This window comes from Triturus cristatus, chromosome 3_2, assembly GCF_964204655.1.
Source record: "Triturus cristatus chromosome 3_2, aTriCri1.1, whole genome shotgun sequence".
Taxonomy (NCBI): Eukaryota; Metazoa; Chordata; class Amphibia; order Caudata; family Salamandridae; genus Triturus; species Triturus cristatus.
This window is the reverse complement of record NC_140584.1, coordinates 830,130,816-830,150,120: the sequence shown is the minus strand read 5'-3', so window position 1 is coordinate 830,150,120 and position 19,305 is coordinate 830,130,816. Positions and strand designations below refer to the sequence as shown.

The 19,305-nt window shown below is 50.1% G+C and overlaps 1 protein-coding gene across 1 annotated transcript in view; it reads left to right on the top strand.

Moving 5' to 3' along the window:
• The window catches only part of TLCD2 (TLC domain containing 2), a 92,458-nt gene that overhangs the window by 11,263 nt on the left and 61,890 nt on the right, over nucleotides 1-19,305 (top strand). Inside the window, exons 2-3 of the mRNA XM_085649064.1 lie at nucleotides 4,222-4,304; nucleotides 6,545-6,627. Of these exons, the coding sequence (XP_085505190.1) occupies nucleotides 4,222-4,304; nucleotides 6,545-6,627 (166 nt within the window). The remainder of the gene's footprint in view (nucleotides 1-4,221; nucleotides 4,305-6,544; nucleotides 6,628-19,305) is intronic.

Here is a 19,305-nt window from a genome sequence, read left to right as displayed (position 1 = left end):
TAGTGCCAGGGCAGTCTCGGAGGAGCCGCGCTCTCTACATACTCTATGATTGACTGATTGAGCCGCACGCCATCAGTTCGTGTGGTCTCTCCTCCTTCCATGCTCTTGCCTGTGTCGGATTGTGGATTGCTCATAAACACTGTGGGCACCTTGTGGTGTGGGGACCCCTGTAGTGCTTGTCTGGTGCTGCTGGCAGTGCTCAACAGTGCTCGTAGGCCAGCCACTGGGTCTACTTTCCATGCTCCCAGTGTGTTCACTCTATCATACGTGTCTCTGTGTTCCAAACTTGTGATCACCTGTGAGAAATTGGGTTGTTGGTTGGTGAGGTGTTAACGCTGCTTAAGCAACAGCCACAAGCCCTGTCAGGGTGAACCGCTAGCGAGCGTGTGCCTTGCCAGGCTTGACCTGTGGGGGGGAGGGGGGTGGTCCATCTGGGTGACAGCCCACATGTGGTGTCCTTGTATGCCGATAATGCACTGACTTGGAATGGTCGGTCTGACTTTTGTTGCAGGGAGTAAATTTGCTGCAGTCTCGGAGTTGCAGATTAACAGGGCAAAGTCTAGGTTGTTTCCCTGGCGGGACAGGCGCGGCAGACCGGGAATACCCTGGAAACTGGATGCTTTTCGATATTTGGGGGTTCTGGGTAGAGCGAGACCCAAAAGCTCACTATGCGCTCAACGTGGAGAGGGTGATAGAGAGGCTGGCTCGGTCAGTCGAGTTCTGGTAGATGCTTCTACTCTCCATGATGGGACGCATCTCTGAGGTGGAAGTTTTTTTCTGCTGTGTTGTCTCTGTGCTGCACAATGCAGTGTGCCCAATCCTTCCTATGACCTCTGTACAGCTGGGCAGATTGGGGGGCTGCATGGTTTGGGCGGGTGGTAGAAATCTGGACACACTCCAGCTCCATTGGCGGAGTGGGGGGGTCTCGGACTGCCGGTCCCTTTTCTATACCATACGGCATTACAACTTCAGCGTGTAGTGGTTGGACAGAGAGATGGACTGGGAAAAGTCCTTCCTAGTGGAAACCTATGACCCCTGCACACTTCAGAAGGTTCTTGTGATGGGGATTATGGTCCCTGATTCTCTCCCCTACGTGCTGCGCCAGATGGGTAGAGTGTGGCATGTGGTAGTGATGGTGGTCTTGGTTAGGGTACCCTATGCTGATGACTTGCACCTGTGGATATGAAGACCATTTTCTGCCCTGCTACCAAACATGTCATTTGAGCAGGAGGTGGGGGTGTGAGATGGTGGAAGGCCTCTATGACATTAAACGGTTCTTCACATTTAACCAAGTCCGGGAATGGTTTGGAATGGACCAGGGTCAGTTCTTGCAGCAAGCTCGCCTGGCACATATAGCCCAGGGCGCCTAGACCACGTTTCCGAAAGAACCAGGGGAGCACAAGGTTTTACAGAGCCTGGGAGACCTGGTGGGCTGCCAGTGCTTCATCACTCACCTGCATGTGGGCCTGCTCGCAGACCGGTCCGGGAAAGCTCTACGGACAAGATGGATGGAGCGTGGACTGTGGGAAAGGACCTGACCGACTCTGACAGAAAGCCTGTGAGCAGATTTGGTTTGTGTCAACCAACTTCCGCTTTAAACTCCTACAATTTACCTACTTACATCAAACCTATCTGACCCCTCTCAGACTCTAAAATATACCCTGGCTCTTATTCCAGATGTGATAGATGCCAGTCCTCAGCTGGATTTTTTTCATATGGCCTGGGACCCTGGGCAGGTTGACAGGTTTTTGGATTGATGTGGTTGGTACCTTGCCCTATATATCTTTAGTTTTGCTGCCATGAACGTTAAAGTGTGTCTCTTGGGAGTGCTCCCATAGGGGCCCGAATGGTTGCGTCGGGGTGGCTCTGGCAAGACCCCAGATTGCTATCAGCAGAGATTTCGGTCAGGAGGCGGGACCCACTGGAGTGTGCGGTGGCAGATGAGCAGCACATTAAGCGCAACCGCAGAGATGAGCGTGTGGCAGAGGACATAGCGACATAGGGGTTAATGGTTCTGTGGATAGTCGACCCCCCCCCCCGATAACTCCCAGTGAAGGATGCAATGGGGTAACCGGTCAGTGTGTTTGGTCCGATAGGATGGCGAGGCAAAGCGGCAGGCAGTGATCTAAGCGTCCTCAATGGGCAACACTCGGCAAAGCTGGAGCCGGGCAAAATGAGGCACTGCTAGGTGGTGCAGCGTGGCCTCGCACAGACCCGTGATAATCCAGAAGTAGTGTACAACCTGACTGCAGAAGATTAGCTGTGCAAGCAGGGCACACCAGGTGAGAGGCCAACCAGTTCCAGGGCCTGCAGGGACACGGTGCTGGCTGGCAATATGTGAGCGGGGTCAGAAAACCACTCCAGAGGCATGGAAGGCCAAGGATTCTGTGGGCCTGAAACTGGCTTAACTTGCAGCATATTAGATCAGGCCCACTATCTGGGCAAACACTGGGGTAGAATTTCTATAGGCTCATAGTTGCCCTGCAAAGACACTCCTCTAGGGTTTTTAAAGGGACTCGCCCACGTATTATCTGTAGCATGCTTTAAGTTCCTCATTCAGAATGATAGAACATCTGTACGGGCTCAACCTTAATGAGAAAGCTGCTAATATTGCTAGGGGTCATGTGTAGACCAAATAAAATTTACCTAGGCAAAGAAACCAATCGGGTATATTTAGTCATGGGTTTTCCAGGCAGGTTTCAAAATGGGTATACAATGTAGCCGGGAGCTGATTAGGACTCCAACATCACAAAGTCAGTCTACATGTTATGGTTGTGTTTTTGCCTCATGGGTCAGTCTGCCTTCATCAGGATCAGAAAGGTTCCGATCAATTTGCCTATGAAACAAGTTGTAATTCATGAGTTGTAATGCAGGGGTGAAGGGAAGGAGTCCGGGGCACACGAGAGCCTCAACCGTTGAAGGAAGTGTGACTACAGCGTCTTCTCGCTGTTGTCCCCTGAGAAGCTTCAAGAAGCCTGTACAGGGATTCATACCTGGCTACCAGATGGTGAAACGTATGTATGTTTGCGTGAGCGTGTCCATGCCGATTCATTACTGCAACCAATCATGAATCACAAATTCGTTAATTGAAAATTGATAGGCTACTTACATTATTATGATGCAATCGAGCCTGACTGGTGGTGCAACAAGGGCAAGTTTAGACCGGTGAGAAATAAGGTGGTGAACAAACTGGAAAATATGTATTTTTGAGAACGATAGGTTGGGGGGGGGGTTGTAGGGGGCTGGGAAATGGAAGAAAAAAGTAACCACTAAGTGCCCCAAGACCCATTGGAAAAATCTGAATTGTACCAATTTGGTATATTCCACCTCTCTGTGCGAAGCGCCGCTACTCCAAAGCTAGCAAGTTAACCGTTATTCAACATTTTTCAAGCATGTGTAAACGGTAGCAATTCACTTTACTCCATGAAAGACCATTCGTTTGTGATGTGAGCCTAGTGTGAATTCTGGTTGGTGGGGAATTCCGGTTTTGCGAGCTACGTGGCCTATGGTTTCCATAAAAAGTAAGCTGCTTCTTGCACCCCTCCAAGTAGGGCCAGACTGGTCACTCCGCCACTCTAGCATGTCCCCCGTAGGCTGCCAGGTTTGAGCGCTGCTTTCAGAGCAAGATGGTTGGCCAAGACCCAACAGTGCCCTCATGGCCCCATTTCATTCTTTAGGGCCTGGGTTGGACCTTTTTTCCGAGTTTGATATTTGGTTTCTAGTCAAGCCATGGTACTAAATTATGTTAACTTGTAATGCATGCAGTTCAACCCAGTAGGGGTATCTTGGCCATACAAATTGCTGAGCTCCTGTTTAGAATGCAACGGCAGCAAGCAGCCATGCACATCCGAGGAATGCGCCACCTGGTCCTGTGTCCATAGTCCTTCTCTGCCCAGAACACTCCCAGCTGCTGAACCAGGGTACCTGTCCTCTGCAGCACCTAGTTATGTGACCGGAAGCAGTAGTCTTGGTCATTAAGCCAAAAATAGGTGGCCAGAAACTGACTCCTAATTACTGAATTGCAAGCCCTGCTTTGGAGCTTTGTTCTTGTCGAGAGGAGCTCACACGTTGAATTCTGGGAGGGGGGGGGGCTTATGCTTTGAAAGGGGGGTTCACACTATCCAACAGCCTGCTTATGCCCATGCCTCGTGCTATGTTCTTGACTGCCTGTGACATGTCCATGTGTACAGCATTAAGTGTTGTGTGACTGTCTCCCAACAGGTTTTACCTACATCCAGCAATGGCAGAGGACCTCATCTCCACGCACTCCGCCTTCTCCCACAGCCTGGTTGCTGTGTCCATAGGTAAGGTTCGCGAGGTGACAGCAGGAATGTGCAGAGCTCAGGGTAAAAGGGACTGTGGGGGCAGCTGTCGACAAAGAAGTGTGCATGGAGCACCATGGGAAGGAGAGATGACCCGAGCAGTAGTGAAGAATGGGGAAAACGCCATAAAAGAGGATGGGCGAATATTGGCGTGCACGTCTTTGTGTATGTGTGTGTCGTTTATACTGCCATGTAGAGGGGGCTGGTTGAACATGGATGTTTGTGTGTGTTAACATGTAGGATGAAGGGCTGAAACAACAACCCCATATCCTTCAGGGCCACCTCAGTGCTGCTGCAATTTAGGACCGCGTATAAGACGCACCTCTTTAAAGAATACCACATCACAATGCACCAATCCACGATACGCTCCCTCAGTATCCCCCTTTGACTTTATGCTTGTCTTTGACATTGCACAGAGCTCTGCTACTTTCTGGACAGGTTTGCGCTATAGAAGTACCACATACATACATACATACATGCAGGAGGTGGTTGTGCTAATTTTCAGTTAGTCATTTGACGGAATGTGCTGAATAGGGGCGTGTTTGTGTGTTATGACATGTAATGCCGAAACCGCATTACATGGTGCTTTGAGTTCAGTGGTGCCTGCGTGGTAGCAGGTGTGGTGTGTGTGTGTAAGGTCATGTCAGGTGGTGTCCTTTCATGGGGTTGAGGTGACTGCATCTGCTAATCCTCCTTAGTGCTCAGCATGGCTGCGAGGAGGCAGGAGATTATGACACACTTTCTGGTACTCGGCGACTGTAACACAGAGGGACCGGCTTCTGGGCCATTACCCAACGAGGATCCGAGTCTCCATTACCCAACGAGGAATGACGAGGATCCGAGTCTCCATTACCCAACGAGGAATGACGAGGATCCGAGTCTATCCTTGAACTGTAGCTACCGGTCCCTTAACATCCGCCCATTCACCCTGCTTTCCTTCAAGCGCATGGGACAGTATTCTGGTCTAGGGATCCGTCACCACTGTTGAACTTCTGTGTCCAGCGGGCGGCACAGCAAGGCCTATTGCTGGCTCTGTAAGCTGACGGTGGTCCTTAATGTACTGAGGACACAGTGCTCTGGAGTGGGTAGGAGGCCATCCCCACTCCTTTGCTTTCCTAGGATTACATCTTCACATTGTTGAAGTCCCTACAATAGGTTTCTCCCGCATTTCATTCTTGGTCTCTTCTTTGTGCCTTTTCAGTGTTTCATTCCATTAGTCCAGTTTCTGGGTGTTCACTTTTACTATAAGGACTTGAATTTCCTGTACATACCAGTTTATTTCAGGTTGTCTTCTATTAGATACAACTTGATTTTTTTAATGGACTGGATTTTTTCAGTGTCGAATGTGTTTAATGATGCCACACACACACTTACAGACGTGATGCCTAGCCCCCACCTGCTATCAAAAGAAGAGCAAGGGGTTTTTTAGACATTAGGCCTCTTTGAGCAGGAGTACTTCAGATGCGTCTGGCAGAACCCTGTACTACTGCTCATTATGCTGGGATCAGCCGTCCTGCTTTTTGGAGCGCAGCTGTAAACCTCACTGCCCTGGTTTGTGGTGGCCATTGTGTAGTCCTTGTGTACGATCTGAGCTTGGCATGTTGTATGCGTGTCATGGATATTGGTGTGTTCTTTAAGCAAGTTGCGTGTTTGCTCAGGATACTCGTTGTTCTTGGTTGAGCTGTCGGTGTGATGATGTTGACCTGTTCCCTTCGATGTATGTGGATGGTTGTATGGCTGTCTGCCCTCCATTAGCGGTGTCCTTCTATCGAGGCCTTGAGTGAGTACAGATTGGTACTGATGCTAACGTGCTGTAGGTATTGTAGCGTCTTCATCCATTGACCTTGTGTGTTACTGATGCTGTGTTCACAGGGCATTGATACTATCTGTGCACTGATGCTGTCCTCGCCTGCATTCTGTGTTCGACACTGATGCTGTAGACTGTGTATAGAGCTTTGCATCCCTGCAGTGTTCACATACAGGCAATGCAGGGCATTGATGCCTCTGGATAGCACAGGACACTGATGCTACCCACTCCTGTGGGCAGGGCAGGGCTCTGATCCTATCCTCGCCTGCGTGATGCACTTCGCACTGATAATGTCTGAGATCCTGAGTAGTTCAGGGCACTGGTGTTTTTCCTCTCCCTTGGGCGTCGCGGGGCACTGATGCGGTCTTCTCACATGCTTAGCACAAGGCACTGATTCTGTTGCGGTCTTTTGCAGGATATTTTCTCCATGACTTTGTGGATATGATATTGAACCAGAAGCTCCATCAGTCCTGGGAGCTGCTTTTCCATCACACAGTGGTGAGTCTTCTGCTCGTGGGCCTGCTGTACGGGCCGCGTGCCCCGCACTGCTACAATAGTGACACTGCAGTCCACGCCGTGTAGAATCTTATGGTGGGGTGGCACAAGTGGGTGGCCTTTATTCATTGTGTTTCATGACCCTTTGAGGTATGCCCCCACTAAAGGGAGTGTGCTATAACGCCTGTTCTGATGAGGAGGGGTCCTTTCATGGGCCCTGGCAGTTCTCTCGGTGGGTGGCACCACTCGAGGGAGGAGGCACAGACCTCCCTGAGGTGTTCCCACCACAAACACTGTCTGTTCCCTTGCTGCTGTCTCCATGTACTGCCTTGCCTCCATCTGCAGAGCACGTCCCCTGATCAAGCTTGTGCATGGCCTGCTGTAACCTGGGGGTGAGTGCTTGAAATGTTTCAACACTCCGTCCATCATTTTATTTTGTGATATTGCTATGTGCGCCCATGGGAGTGCCCAGACGGGGATCTCTTGCTTGCTGCGCCACTGGATTCAAGCTAGCCTGGCTGATATGAGGTGATGCCCCTAACTGGTCCCAAGGATGCTTGTTTCCGGTCCAGGGAGGACCTGGCCTGGCAGTTCAGGCTGGACTGTACCCATGGGGAGCAGGGTCAAGACTGATTTGCATATGGCCAGGTCCAAACTTGGGTGACCTGGCGAGCAAAGTAACAATAGATTAAATCCAGATCTGTGACGGGGGGGGGGGGGGGGGTGAGTGTTTCATAAGTTTCCACACCCTGTCCATCATTTTATTTTGTGATGCTGCTGTAACTTTATCTTGGCTCTAGGTGCGCGAACATACACCTGTATAGTGGTCCCTCCTGTTACCTGCTGCATGCTCCATGACTGCTGTACGCTTGTCTGCTCGCTTGCCTGGTCTGCCTGTTACTGCCACTTGCATGCTCCCTAGATCAGTGTGCTCTTTGCCTTTTGTGCATCTCTTATGACCCTACCTTGTGTACCTCCGTCTCGTGGATTCCATGCTCTGTTACTCCACCCTCTTACACACTAGAGACCACCCAAATCTACAGAAAGATGCGTGGACCTCTGCCGAAATTGATGTTCGATGTCTATAGGAAAGAAAAGAAGGTAAAATATGTGCAAAAGATAGTGGAAAAAATATTAACTTTTTTCCCCCCAACCAATGAATAGCGCATCAGACTGCGCTGCCTTACTGTATTCATTTGTTATCCTAAATGTTCAGGGAAAAAACGAATTGAAATGTAGATCTGTGCGCCTCCCGTGCAGATAGAAGTCTCTTCAGCTACACTTGGTGAGTCCCGTTGCCGAGCTCTTGTCTCCTCTTCCCCCTCGTTCTACACACCTCCTTTCTGTGTCTCAATCCCGGGGTATAGGGTGCACCCACACACACCTTCCCTCGGGCCCCTTTGCACGTGTATCTGCCCCTAGTAGCGTGCCCGGGCATGATGCTTTTATGTAATCGTGATCAGAGAGGTCACTGGGTGACTGAGTGACTTGGGCTGGGCAGCTTCCCTGCAAAGACCGACTGTGCAGGCCTCCCTGGTCGGACTTGATCCCTTAGTGCATGTTTCTAATCTGTTAATAGCTGCCATCATGGTTCCACCTCCCGGGCCCCATCCGTTCCTCTGTCCTTTGAATGTTTCTGCGCGCTTTCCCTCCGCTTTGACATTCAGGCTGAAATAAAGCAACCACTGGGTTATTTCTCTACAAAAAAAAACAAAATGCCCAGGTTCTGCAGGAAAAAATTTGATCTGTGTCTTCCGCAGGAAAATCTGCTCTGCAGATATGGAGTGTACACCTGTCCTAACCCTGCCCGATCCTTGCCCCCCTCAACCCATGAGCTTGGTGCCGGAACAACCTGAGGCCTTTCTATTTACCAGCCGCGCCGAGTTAGCGGAAAGGAGTTCGTTCCTCAGTAAAGAAGATACAAGGGCAGAGGTCACCAGCTTCCGTTCTTAATAGGATGAGGAGATAATTCCTGAAATCCACACTGAGCTTGGGGGCGGAGGGGTGGGACAGGAGGAGGGTGGCCTGAAAGGGCCCTGTGGTGACTGAAGGCTCTGGACAGCCTGTCCCGTGTGAGTGCAGGGCCGGAGCTGAACTCGGACTTCGATCCTCTTGGTCTAGGTGTGCCCCCCTCCCCCTTGGTCTAGGTGTCCCCCCCCCCCCCTCCCCCCCCCTTGGTCTAGGTGTCCCCCCTCCCCCCCCCCTCCCTTTTGAAGGGCGGAGAGCGTTTATGGTGAAGTGAAGCTTTCAGAGTTCAGTGCCGAGGAAGGGAGGGGCGAAGTTGGGAGGAGGAGGCGTGAACCCCGAAGCCGCCTGCTATGGGCGTGTGGTGCCCTTTGAGTTTTCCCTGCGCTGTTAAAGTGCGTGATCTGGACGTGTGTTTAGCGGTAGAGAGGTAGAGAGGAGCCGTATATTGCCGTCTCCCCCCGGAGATCGGTGGGGTGGAAACGCTCGGGAGGGGCGGGGCAGCAGTGTAGCCCTGGTTTGGAGAGGGCTTCCATCTACACTCTGAGTTTGCAGGCGCTAGTAAATTATGTTCGTGTGAAGTACCCCCATCTTCCAGCAATATACGCTTTACCCAGGGCTTTAAGTGGGATAGAAAAACGGGGGGGGGGGGGGGGGGGGTCTAAAAGGGGCGTGGCCGATGTTAAGGACGTGGATCAAAAACACATAAGCTACACATCTGTGCTTAGCATAGTGTGCCGCCCGACTGGTATTCTGCTGTTTCTCTCATTGCATCCAGATGAATGATGCAACAAATAACATCATACCTACAAGAAGCCAGGACTGTTGACTTTGTCAATGGTTGTTAGTTGCATAAGATATACAAGCAGCAACTATGGCTTGTATATAATATTTAAATAGCTTCGATTTAAAGCCCTGCTGACACCACGACAATGTTGCTGCTCCTGAGTTTCAAAAACAGAAGGGCAATCCAGAGAGAAAATGACTCTTTAAAGGATTTCCCTTCCCCTACAACGCTCACCTGGCATGACGTCATGCCGTAACTTCTCCACTAGTGAGAAGTTTAGTGTGATCATGCACACGTCTATGTGTCTGCTGTCACTGCAGTCCAGTAAAAATTGACCGCCTGTGCCAGGGCCCAAAACAGAGCCTGATAGAGACCCGTTTCGAGGCCCCCTTTAAAAAAAAATGCTAGGGCGCAGCTCCGGTGAGACCCGGCACACTTAAAGCCCTGGCTTTACCAACTACGTAGTTTAACAAGCCGAAGAGTGCACCCGGGGGTGGTGCCCCAGAGCGAATGTCGCCCCCTCTTCCCCCATCTTTGTTCCAGTGGCAAGGTTGCAGGTCATAGGGGGTATACAGGCAGGGCCGGTCTTGGGCCTGGGCCTAGGCACAGGGCGCCAGTATTCCGAGGGGCGCAGCAGGGAGCAGCCTGACTTAATGTCCTGCAAACAGCAGCTCGTCCATCCCACTTGGTCTCAAACGGGTCCTATTAAAGAGTTTGTAATCGGCACATAATGTACCTCAGTGTGATTATCATCCCTTCAACCCCCCTGCACTCCTCACACCTTCCTCACAACTTCTGAACTCAAAATGCAACGACCCGCCTCCCCCCCTCCGGCCCCACACCAAACGCCCAATTTTCTTTCTGGCCGGGGTGCAGTCCTGGTCAATCCGATTTGGTGCTGGGCCCATGTACAGGTGTGGGGGGGCCGGGAGCGTCCGCCTCTTGCTGACTCCATGGTGCTCGAGGGTTGGGCAATGACCGTTTTATCAAGAATGTCACTATGGAGAGCAGGTACTGGGGGGCGGGGGGAGGGGCAAAAACACATTTTGAAGGTTCCCGAGTCATCGGGTGAGGGTGATATTTGAGCCGCGGCACAGTGGCGCCGGTCTGGGTAGTTTTAGCTTCCCTGTGGTTTGGGGTTTAGAGCAGTGGCGGCTCCACCGCTAAGGCGCGTTGACCCACTAACAGGAAGCAGCAAAAAAATGGGAAAAAATAAAATTATTGTAAAATGTTATCATTTTATTTTGTCCTCCTGCGGCGGCAGTGTGTGAGGGGCGGGCGGAACTGCAGGGTAGGAGCGCTAGAACACACCTGTGCACAAAGACTGTTTGGTCGGCCCTCTAGGGGCACCCAAAACAGTCACGCACACTTCCCCCTTCTCCATGCAGGCTGCAGTACAGCCTGCATGGAGAACATGCCCACGCCTACATCCCCTGACTGAGCGCTGTGCCACTGCGCTCAGACCAATTCCTGACTGAGCGCTGTGCCACTGCGCTCAGACCAATCACAACGCTGCATTGCAGCATTGTGATTGGCTTCGGGGTGGGAGCCTGGCTGCCTGCTTCCTGCTCCGACCTGGAGTCTGACATAGGCGAGCAGGAGAGAAGACGCGGGACCCGGCGGCGGTAAGGTAAGTTTTATTATTTCGAAAATGCAGTCTGTGACCCCCGACCCAGTCCCTCAGCGAGCCGTGTCGGCTGCCACTGGGGTGGAGAGTCGGGGCAGGCGTAACCACCTGGGGGTGTTGGGGAGGGGGGGAACTAGATGAAGAGGAGATTAAAGACCTGGACAACACAAAAACACAGAGGAGTTTGATTGGGGACAGTTGGTAGAGTGTGAGAGAGGGATTGGGTATGTAAAGGGAGGGCTGCTGCGAATGGAAAAAGATACAGTGGGATTGCAGGTTAAAGGTATACCTGTTGGGGAGGGGGGGGGATTCATAATTTGCATTTTAAGGGAGGGGTTGCTATGTATTCGAATTGTTTATTGAATGCATTTTTGTAAATTATTGTTTAAGGAACTACAAGTCTGTCCTAATGAAGTGGCCTTTTATGCTGCAGAGGTTTGTGGTCTGTTTCATTACACAACCTCTTATGAAAAAGCTTCCAATTGTAATTCCTTATTATATGGCATTCTGGTGTTCAAATATTAAGCATTGCCCTTTAACTATTATTCCTGCCAGCCTTTGGTATGGCGGACATATGTGGTTGTTTTTGCAAAGCATGCTATACCACCCTTTGCACAAATAACATTTATTCTTTTGTAAAATGCTTCGCGTGTCAGGTGTGTGTTCCACTGTTTTGTATTCTGAGAAAAACAAAGAAGTGACGGGTGCAGTGTATGAATTAATCTCCGCTGTGTTGCATTCCATTCCATTGTTTTATTTTTGTTCAACAGCCTGGGTTGTAATTCTTTATTGGATTCTAGAGTGCTTTTCAGGATGCAGTTGGTAGGGAAAGCGGGACAAGTTGTGGGTCTGGGGAAGTCGAGAACAAGCAGTTTATTATGCCTGAGGTGGGTGCAGTGCTCCCTACCTGGGACAGGCTGCATGCCCTCAGCATTGCTGCCGACCAGTGGGCTCGGAGATCTGTTCCTCTGAAAAAACTGTGCCTCTATGGTTAGTTGAAACCATGCACCTGGGGCAGGGCCATGCGTCTAGCACAAGGTTTATAAACCTGGCAAAAAGGCTATATAACAGGCTTCAACTTTTTAAACAATCTCCTCCAGTCACAGATCCGGGTTTAATCCATCGTTATTTTGCTCGTCGCTGCATGCCAGTTTGATTTGGCCTGGATCCAGTCTTGACCCTGCTCCCCATGGGAACAGTCCAGCCCGAACTGCCAAACCAGGTCCTCCCTGGACCGGGAAGCAAGAATCCTGGGACCGGTTTTGGTGTATCACCCCTCATCAGCCCACAGCGAGCAAGGCACCCACGTTTGGGCATACCCCTAGCCACTTAGGGTGCACATAGCATTATCACATAATAAAATGATGGACGGAGCATTGAAACCTTTCTGGCATTTCGGGCTGGGCTGTTCCTATGAGGAGCAGAGTCGAGGCTGATTTTCACATGGCTGGATCCAGACTGGGGTGACGTGGCGAGGGAAATAATTAAACCCAGATCTGTGACTGGGGTTGAGTGAAAAGTTTCAACACTCCGTCCATCATTTTATTGTGTGATGTTGCTATATTAAGGCTTTCCCATACCTGGACTCACTTAGTTCCAAAGGTGACTGACCCCGGACTGTAAAATGTTTTTTTAGTGCCCAGGCGTTACGGAAATATTAGTGTATATTCTGTGAGATAGATATGCGAGCTGTTAACTGCAGTTAAATAGTACACGCCCACTACCTCACCTGTGCAGGTAACCGCAGAGTGAGCACTCTTCGAAAGGAGAGGAGTCATTTACAGCCGAGCAGAAAAGGGCAAACGTGTCACAGGGCTTTCCAGTTTTCCAGGAATTAATCTGTCATTCGAAGGCCTGTAACTCGCCGCCGGTCATTCCCAAGGCTACACGGAAGGGAGGGTGCGCTCAATCACCGATGTTAGCAGACCTGTTTGGTAACCACGCACCAACAATTGCATAGCTTTTATAACGAGTATCTCTCACTGCATGCTCTGTAACAAAGAGCTGTTTGGGACCTGTACCTGGGCGGTAAGGAGGGGTGTATTAATGTGTGAATGCAAACGGGAGCTGTGGAGGGCAGGGTCTTCACAGAAGAGACCTGAGCCACCCGGGTAGGAGGTTCGTTTCGGTTTCATGTTCGAACCGTTACGTTGCACCCAGAGCAGAGAGTTGGGGCTCTCGGTTCCCCCCAGGTGTGATCAGCCCCCAGGTTCGCACAGCCGCCAACATGCCTTGCATCGCCAGTGTCGCAGCATCCGCCCTCGACGTCCCAGCGTGTCCACTGTCCGCTCAACCCCTCTAACACGCGCACCTCACCTCACTCCAAGCCCCTCCTTAGTGGGCGCGCGGCTGGGCCACCGGGAAAGGGTCAACCGGTGCAAAGGGCACAGAATTCCTCGCCTCTTGGCAGGATATGACTGGGAAGGACCAGTGGCCCAGTCTTTAATAACGGGTGCTCTGCTGGGCCTTGAATCAACAAAACTGCACACAGTCGCGCTGCCGTCTCATCATTTAGAATGATTGTATGCATCTGGGTGTCTCGTTGACCTCTGTTAGCTTCAGAGGAACAGTCTCTCAGATATTTAAAATTCCAATTACCAGCTGAGGTACCATTCTTCCTACTAGACCCATTAGGCATGTAGCAGATGGGGGATCTCCAACCCAAAATCCATTTTCCCTCTTTATAATTGAGTACTTAAGACTTGTCCGAAAAAGAAGGGTGCGTTTACCGCTTCTCTCCCTTTTCCCCTCAAAGTTAAGCTTGGGCTTGAACTCCTTTATAGCAGAGCAAACTGCTCACACTGGCACATCCCACCATGCCCGTTACCATTCAGTCCTTGGTTTCTCTGCTGCGACTGCTAACATGAAGCTAATATAAAACTAGTTCACATTTGCTTCTCCCTCCCCAGGTCGCGTGCCCTTATGTGGTGCTTCTAGGGAGAATCTTGCACGTCCCAGCTGGCGCTCCCCGTCTCACAGCCCCCTCCCGTTCAGTGGCCCTGGGCTGACCCGTGGCTAGATTTGGGCTGGAGGAGTGGCGGGGGGGTTAGAGCGAGGGTGGTAGATGGCAAAGCCCTTATCTCTGAAGTGACGGAGGGCCCTGAGCCTGCGGTCATGTCCTTGCCCTGCCCGCGCGCGCGCACTGCTGCAGGCGAGCAATCTGCATTCCCGAGCAGTTTATGCAACGCTCTTCAGGCTCTTTTGTAACGGGCCCCGCCCCCTGTTATATCACCTTACAACGGAAGATGTTTGAACTGATATAGGGCGCTCCTCGTCCTCGTGACCTCTGCCGCTCTGCAGAGCAGGCGCTGTCTGGGCGTGGCAGGCGCTATGGCACTGTCTGGGCGGGGCAGGCTGTGTGTATCCCGCATGTAAACGCAGTGCACGGGTAGCAAGTTCTCGTACATCTTCATCCATCCATCGCGCTTCCTTCTTTTTTCCGTGACCCCCGAGTAATCGTGCATTCAAGCCCCTGTTCTCAGTGGCGTAATACGAAATCGTCGGGGCCGCCTGCGGAATATGATGCGTGGCCCCCGAGTCTTCCATATCTCACAGCCATGGGGTGAATATGCCCTTTAAAGTGATGGGCCCCCGCATGGTTGCACCCCCCACACATCTCTCTCGCTCTCGCTCTCTCTCTCTTTGTGTGTCTGTCTCTCTCTCTCTCTCTCTCTGTCTGTCTCTGTGTCTCTCTCTCTCTCTCTCTCTCTCTCTCTCTCTCTCTCAATCTCTCTCTCTCTCTCAATCTCTCTTCCTGTGTTATGCTCCTGTCTGTTCCTTCTGGACACATTTTCATGCGAAACAGACTAATCCTGTATTTTTAGTACTGTATTTAATTAACAAGCATTGTTTTTTTTTTTCTTTTTGCCAATGTGAAACCACTTCAGCAAAAAAAAAAAAAGCATTGGCAAGCCAAAAGGCAAGACCTAATGGTTTGGCCAGTGCTTGTTCTTAAGGCTAACAAGCCTCGATTTGGCAGAAGTGACGATAGACTAATGACTGACACTAAGTTGGTCACGCTGGGGTGCTCCAGGCTCCATCCCGGTTCCTCTATTTAAAAACATTATTTGTAAAATTCTGATTAAGGGCCTAAATTGGAGTTCGGCGGAGGGGTTACTCTGTCACAAATGAGACTGCCCCCCCACCCCCCTCCCCAGCCGTATTACAAATGCATTATATCGAATACCTGTAATATGGGCGATCGGATAGCTGTCATGTTTGTGACTGAGTAACCCGTCTGCTGAACTCTAAAGCAGATCCTAATTTGCTCAACCTCTCAGTACGTTTGTTCTCCTTTCTGCTTTAGAAATGAGCGAAAGGCTGATTGTGAGCACTCAATATAAGTTAAATACAGATACTGAGCACCTCTTGAATCCTACACTTGAGCCTTCACCTCTAACATCATGAGCTGTCAGTCATTTGTACTTTCCCTGGGCACAAATGGGCAGATGTAAGGGAGGTTGGAGTATATGCAGCGATGCTGCTGCATGGAAGCTGAACCCCTCAAAACGAACCAATACAGCTTTAAAAGGCATGGCAATGAATACCACAAGAAACAAAGAACATCTTTTACAAGAGCATTAACTACAATTGTCCCCATCCATTGGTAACGGCAGGTATTGGTGTTTTGCCATGGGGAAGTCCCATTTTGCTTGCCTGCTGCCCTAATGAAGAGACCAACAGTATCTAGTGTATGAACAACCCTTTCTCGCTCTTGATTCTTGCTGGCATGTTTGACAGAACCAGTGATGAATTTCTTTCCTCTTCAGCTTTTTTTAAATTGGTGTCTGATGTGTATTTTCCCTTTGTACAGTTAATTAGAAAGGAAATTTATGGTCACTTCTGCAGCGGTCGAAGTGCGTAAAGAAAAGATGGAAACTGTGATCCGGAGTACAATGGGGTGTGGTCAGTGAGTGGGGGTGTGGTCAGTGAGTGGGGGTGTGGTCAGTGAGTGGGGGTGCTGGGTCGAAGATGTGGCTAAAAAGAACACAATATTCTGCAACAGTTTAGTGATCCCTTCATCTATACCTTAAATGAAAAGGAAAATGCAAGTTGAAATTCATCTGTGAGGAATTTTATATTGCTGGTAGGACCGTTTTGGTTGGTTAAGGCAATCAGTTGGATGTACCCAGATTACTGATTTGAATCCTGGTTGGTGCATAAGTAAGTCAGTAGTTTAAAACATGTATTACGCACAGTATAGAATGGGTTGCCCACAAACTGTCCTACAATGTAAAAAAAGACTGTGTTTAAATGTTCACTGAGCTTTCAAAAGTTATGTTTTAAAAAAATAGTCTGATTGTACCTAATGCAAACTATTCCTATGGGTTTCCTTTAAAATTACACATTCCAGATTCTATTAATTAAAGTCTATACTGGCACCCAAGAAGCCTTTAGATTTGCTGATTAACCAAATGCACACCTTTACATTTTTCCCAGGGATCAGACCTTCTATAGAGAGAGCTTTTTTAGCTGCCTCTCTCTTCTTTCACTTCTCAGTAGAGGGGTCCCTACTCCTCTTTCAACCTGCGGCAGTGGTGTTGCTGGTGGTGGATGGGGCGCCCAGGGCAGAACGAGTTTTGGAAGCGGGGGCCTCTTTCCCCATCCCCCCCACAGCTGCAAGGGGCAGCAAACGCAAGAATCTATTGCCGGCACCCCCTTCTCTAAGGACCGCCGCGGGGTGGCAAAGGCTGAGCCCCCCACTGGCGGCAAAAGACCCGGCTACACCACTGACCTGTGGCAACTCAACTGTTGAATACAATGTATGGGAACTGTTTTGATCAAATTAATCAATCTTGGGAACGTCCTTCCCATGCCTTCCAAGCTATTAGTGCAGTGGCGCAGCGTGCCAGGAGTTTGAGGGTCCCGCATTTGTGTGTGATGTATGTTACACAACACTACTTGGATACTTGGAGAGGGTCATTTTCGTGCTTACACTAAGGTCTATGACACACTAGCTATACCACCGCCTGAATGTTTAGTCAACAACAAATGATTTTGTTATTTGAGAGAGCAGACTGACCATTGGAGGAAAGTTGCTCAACACCAAGTTGTCATTTTTGGCAAATATGTTATGTGCACCGATGGCATGATTTAATGTTTATTAAAATGCAATCAGCACCATGTCCTAAGTACCCTATCATCTGTCCGCTTTTGCCACCTCGTGCCCAGGCATCTCCATTATTCAGGTCACCCCCTGAGCAGGTATAGTGAGCCTTGTTGGGAAGGGGGAGAAGCTGCTTCCTTCTCTCAGGAGGCCCGCTATCTTTTCAGTGGCCTAGTCTCAACACTACTCGGCAAGGCTGCCTTGTTAATGGGTGGACCAATGAGTTCTCATCGTTCCTTTTATACCATGAAGGGGAGCACCTGCACTTCTCAGCAGCGCTGTGTTTTGGTTTAAGGGGCACTATTTGCGTTTCTTAGCACAGTTGTTGTCTTTTAATTGGGACAGTATGGCCACTTCACAGCAACAATGCTACACTGCCTGTGGGGCAGGTGCAGGTCTTGGCAACACAAAAAGATGATGGCCGGAATTCTGATAATTCACCCCCAGTACAGAGATCTATGCCTAAAACCATCACTTCTTTGTTCACCATGCCAATCCAGCTTAGACCCAGCCTTATGCAAACCAGTCTTGACCATGCTCCTCATAGGAACAGTCCAGCCCGAACTGCCAAGCCATGTCTTCCCTGGACTGGAAACCAGCATCCTGGGATCGGTTTCAGGATATCACCCCTCATCAGCCAGGCTAGCTTGAATCCAGTGGCACAGCGAGCATCTTGTGTTTGCAGATGCAGGTCTTTCCAGCAAGAATGACCTGTTTTACTAGGGCAGTCTCAACGTATGAGCAGGACTGTTTAACTTTTCTCGGGACATTGCCAACACTCCTCAGCATTGTTGCTCTAATGTATTTGTGTGAGATCCCTGGCACTTGGCAAAGGAGATGCCATACGTGTAAATGGATAACGCCAGAACATCTCCGGATCGCTGCCATGAATTTAAAGTGGCGGCTTCAGAACTTTTCAACTGAGATTATATCCTCCGAATGGACCAGTACTAGAATTTCTCAGCAGGACTGCTTTAACTTGCAGTTCCAGATATTTTCATAGGGGTTGTCTTGCAGACTCAGCAGAGCGACCAGTGTTTGAATGTGCATGGAAACGTGGACTCTTTGTAAACTCCTTAGCAGATGTTACGGATGACTGTACAGTGCACACTCGGAAGTATCATCAGTGCACCCAATTCTCACAATAGAGAAGAATCGGCAACATCGTGAGCAGTGCTTTAAGTGGGGAAAAAAACTGGGGGTGCTCTAAAAGGGGCGTGGTTAATGTCTTGAAGGGGCGTGGCCTATCCGAGTAGGGGCGTGGTCTAAATCAAAATAACTAGCACTGTGTGCTTAAGAAAATCATGAGTACCGGCACTTCTCCGTGTTCTTCCATTGAGTACCGGGACTTCTCCTTGTGTTAAGAGGGTACTGGTACTCCTAGTGGCATGCTGTGGTCAGTCTCTAGGTTATGGGTGCTTGACAGTTAATGTCGAGTGGATTCCGGCGCCAGGTTGCGGCTGCAGCCCTACACTCCGAGCCAGCATTTGATAAGATAGCGCCTTAGGCGGAGAGCAATTTGGCGCCCTTGCTAGAGACTGAAATGCGGCAGCAGGGGGTCCTTTTTGAGTTGAGCTAAGCAGTGACTGCCCCCTGAACCCAAACGCCTCGGGACCTCCCCAGCTCACCTAAATCACCGATAGTTTAGCTGCCTCACGGTGATGGGTCTGTTGGTGTGTGTATCAGCAGGGGTGAGACGGTGAAAGGAGCGCGAAGAAAGGGACAATGAGGTGTTAAAACAGGCCGGCCCTGCTCACACCCTGACAGCGCAACAGGACAGGAAGACACCTATGTTTTTCTAAGCTAGAGGTCTCGACATTGGAACTGTCGCGCTGTGAGTTATAGGGAAAGTTTGCAGATCCGTTGTCTGTCAGAGTGCTTCGAAAAAAAAAAAAAAGTCTGCTTTCGCGTAAAACTTCTGCTTCTCATGTTAATGCCCTCGGGCTAAGTTCACGCTATATATAGTTACAACAAACGCTAATTACACCCTGGAGCTATGGGCAGAACTTGGCCAAAGGCACTTTGAACATTGAAGAAGAAAATGCTGATAGTGTACAAGGCTGCCTTGAAGCCACGCCCCCAGACACGCACCTCCCAGGCTCACCCCTATCAATTTGGTGAGTACCGGCACTTCTCTTTTTCCATTTAAAGCACTGCCTAACAGTGCAGCAACAGTGGGCAGAGTCTGAGCACCGG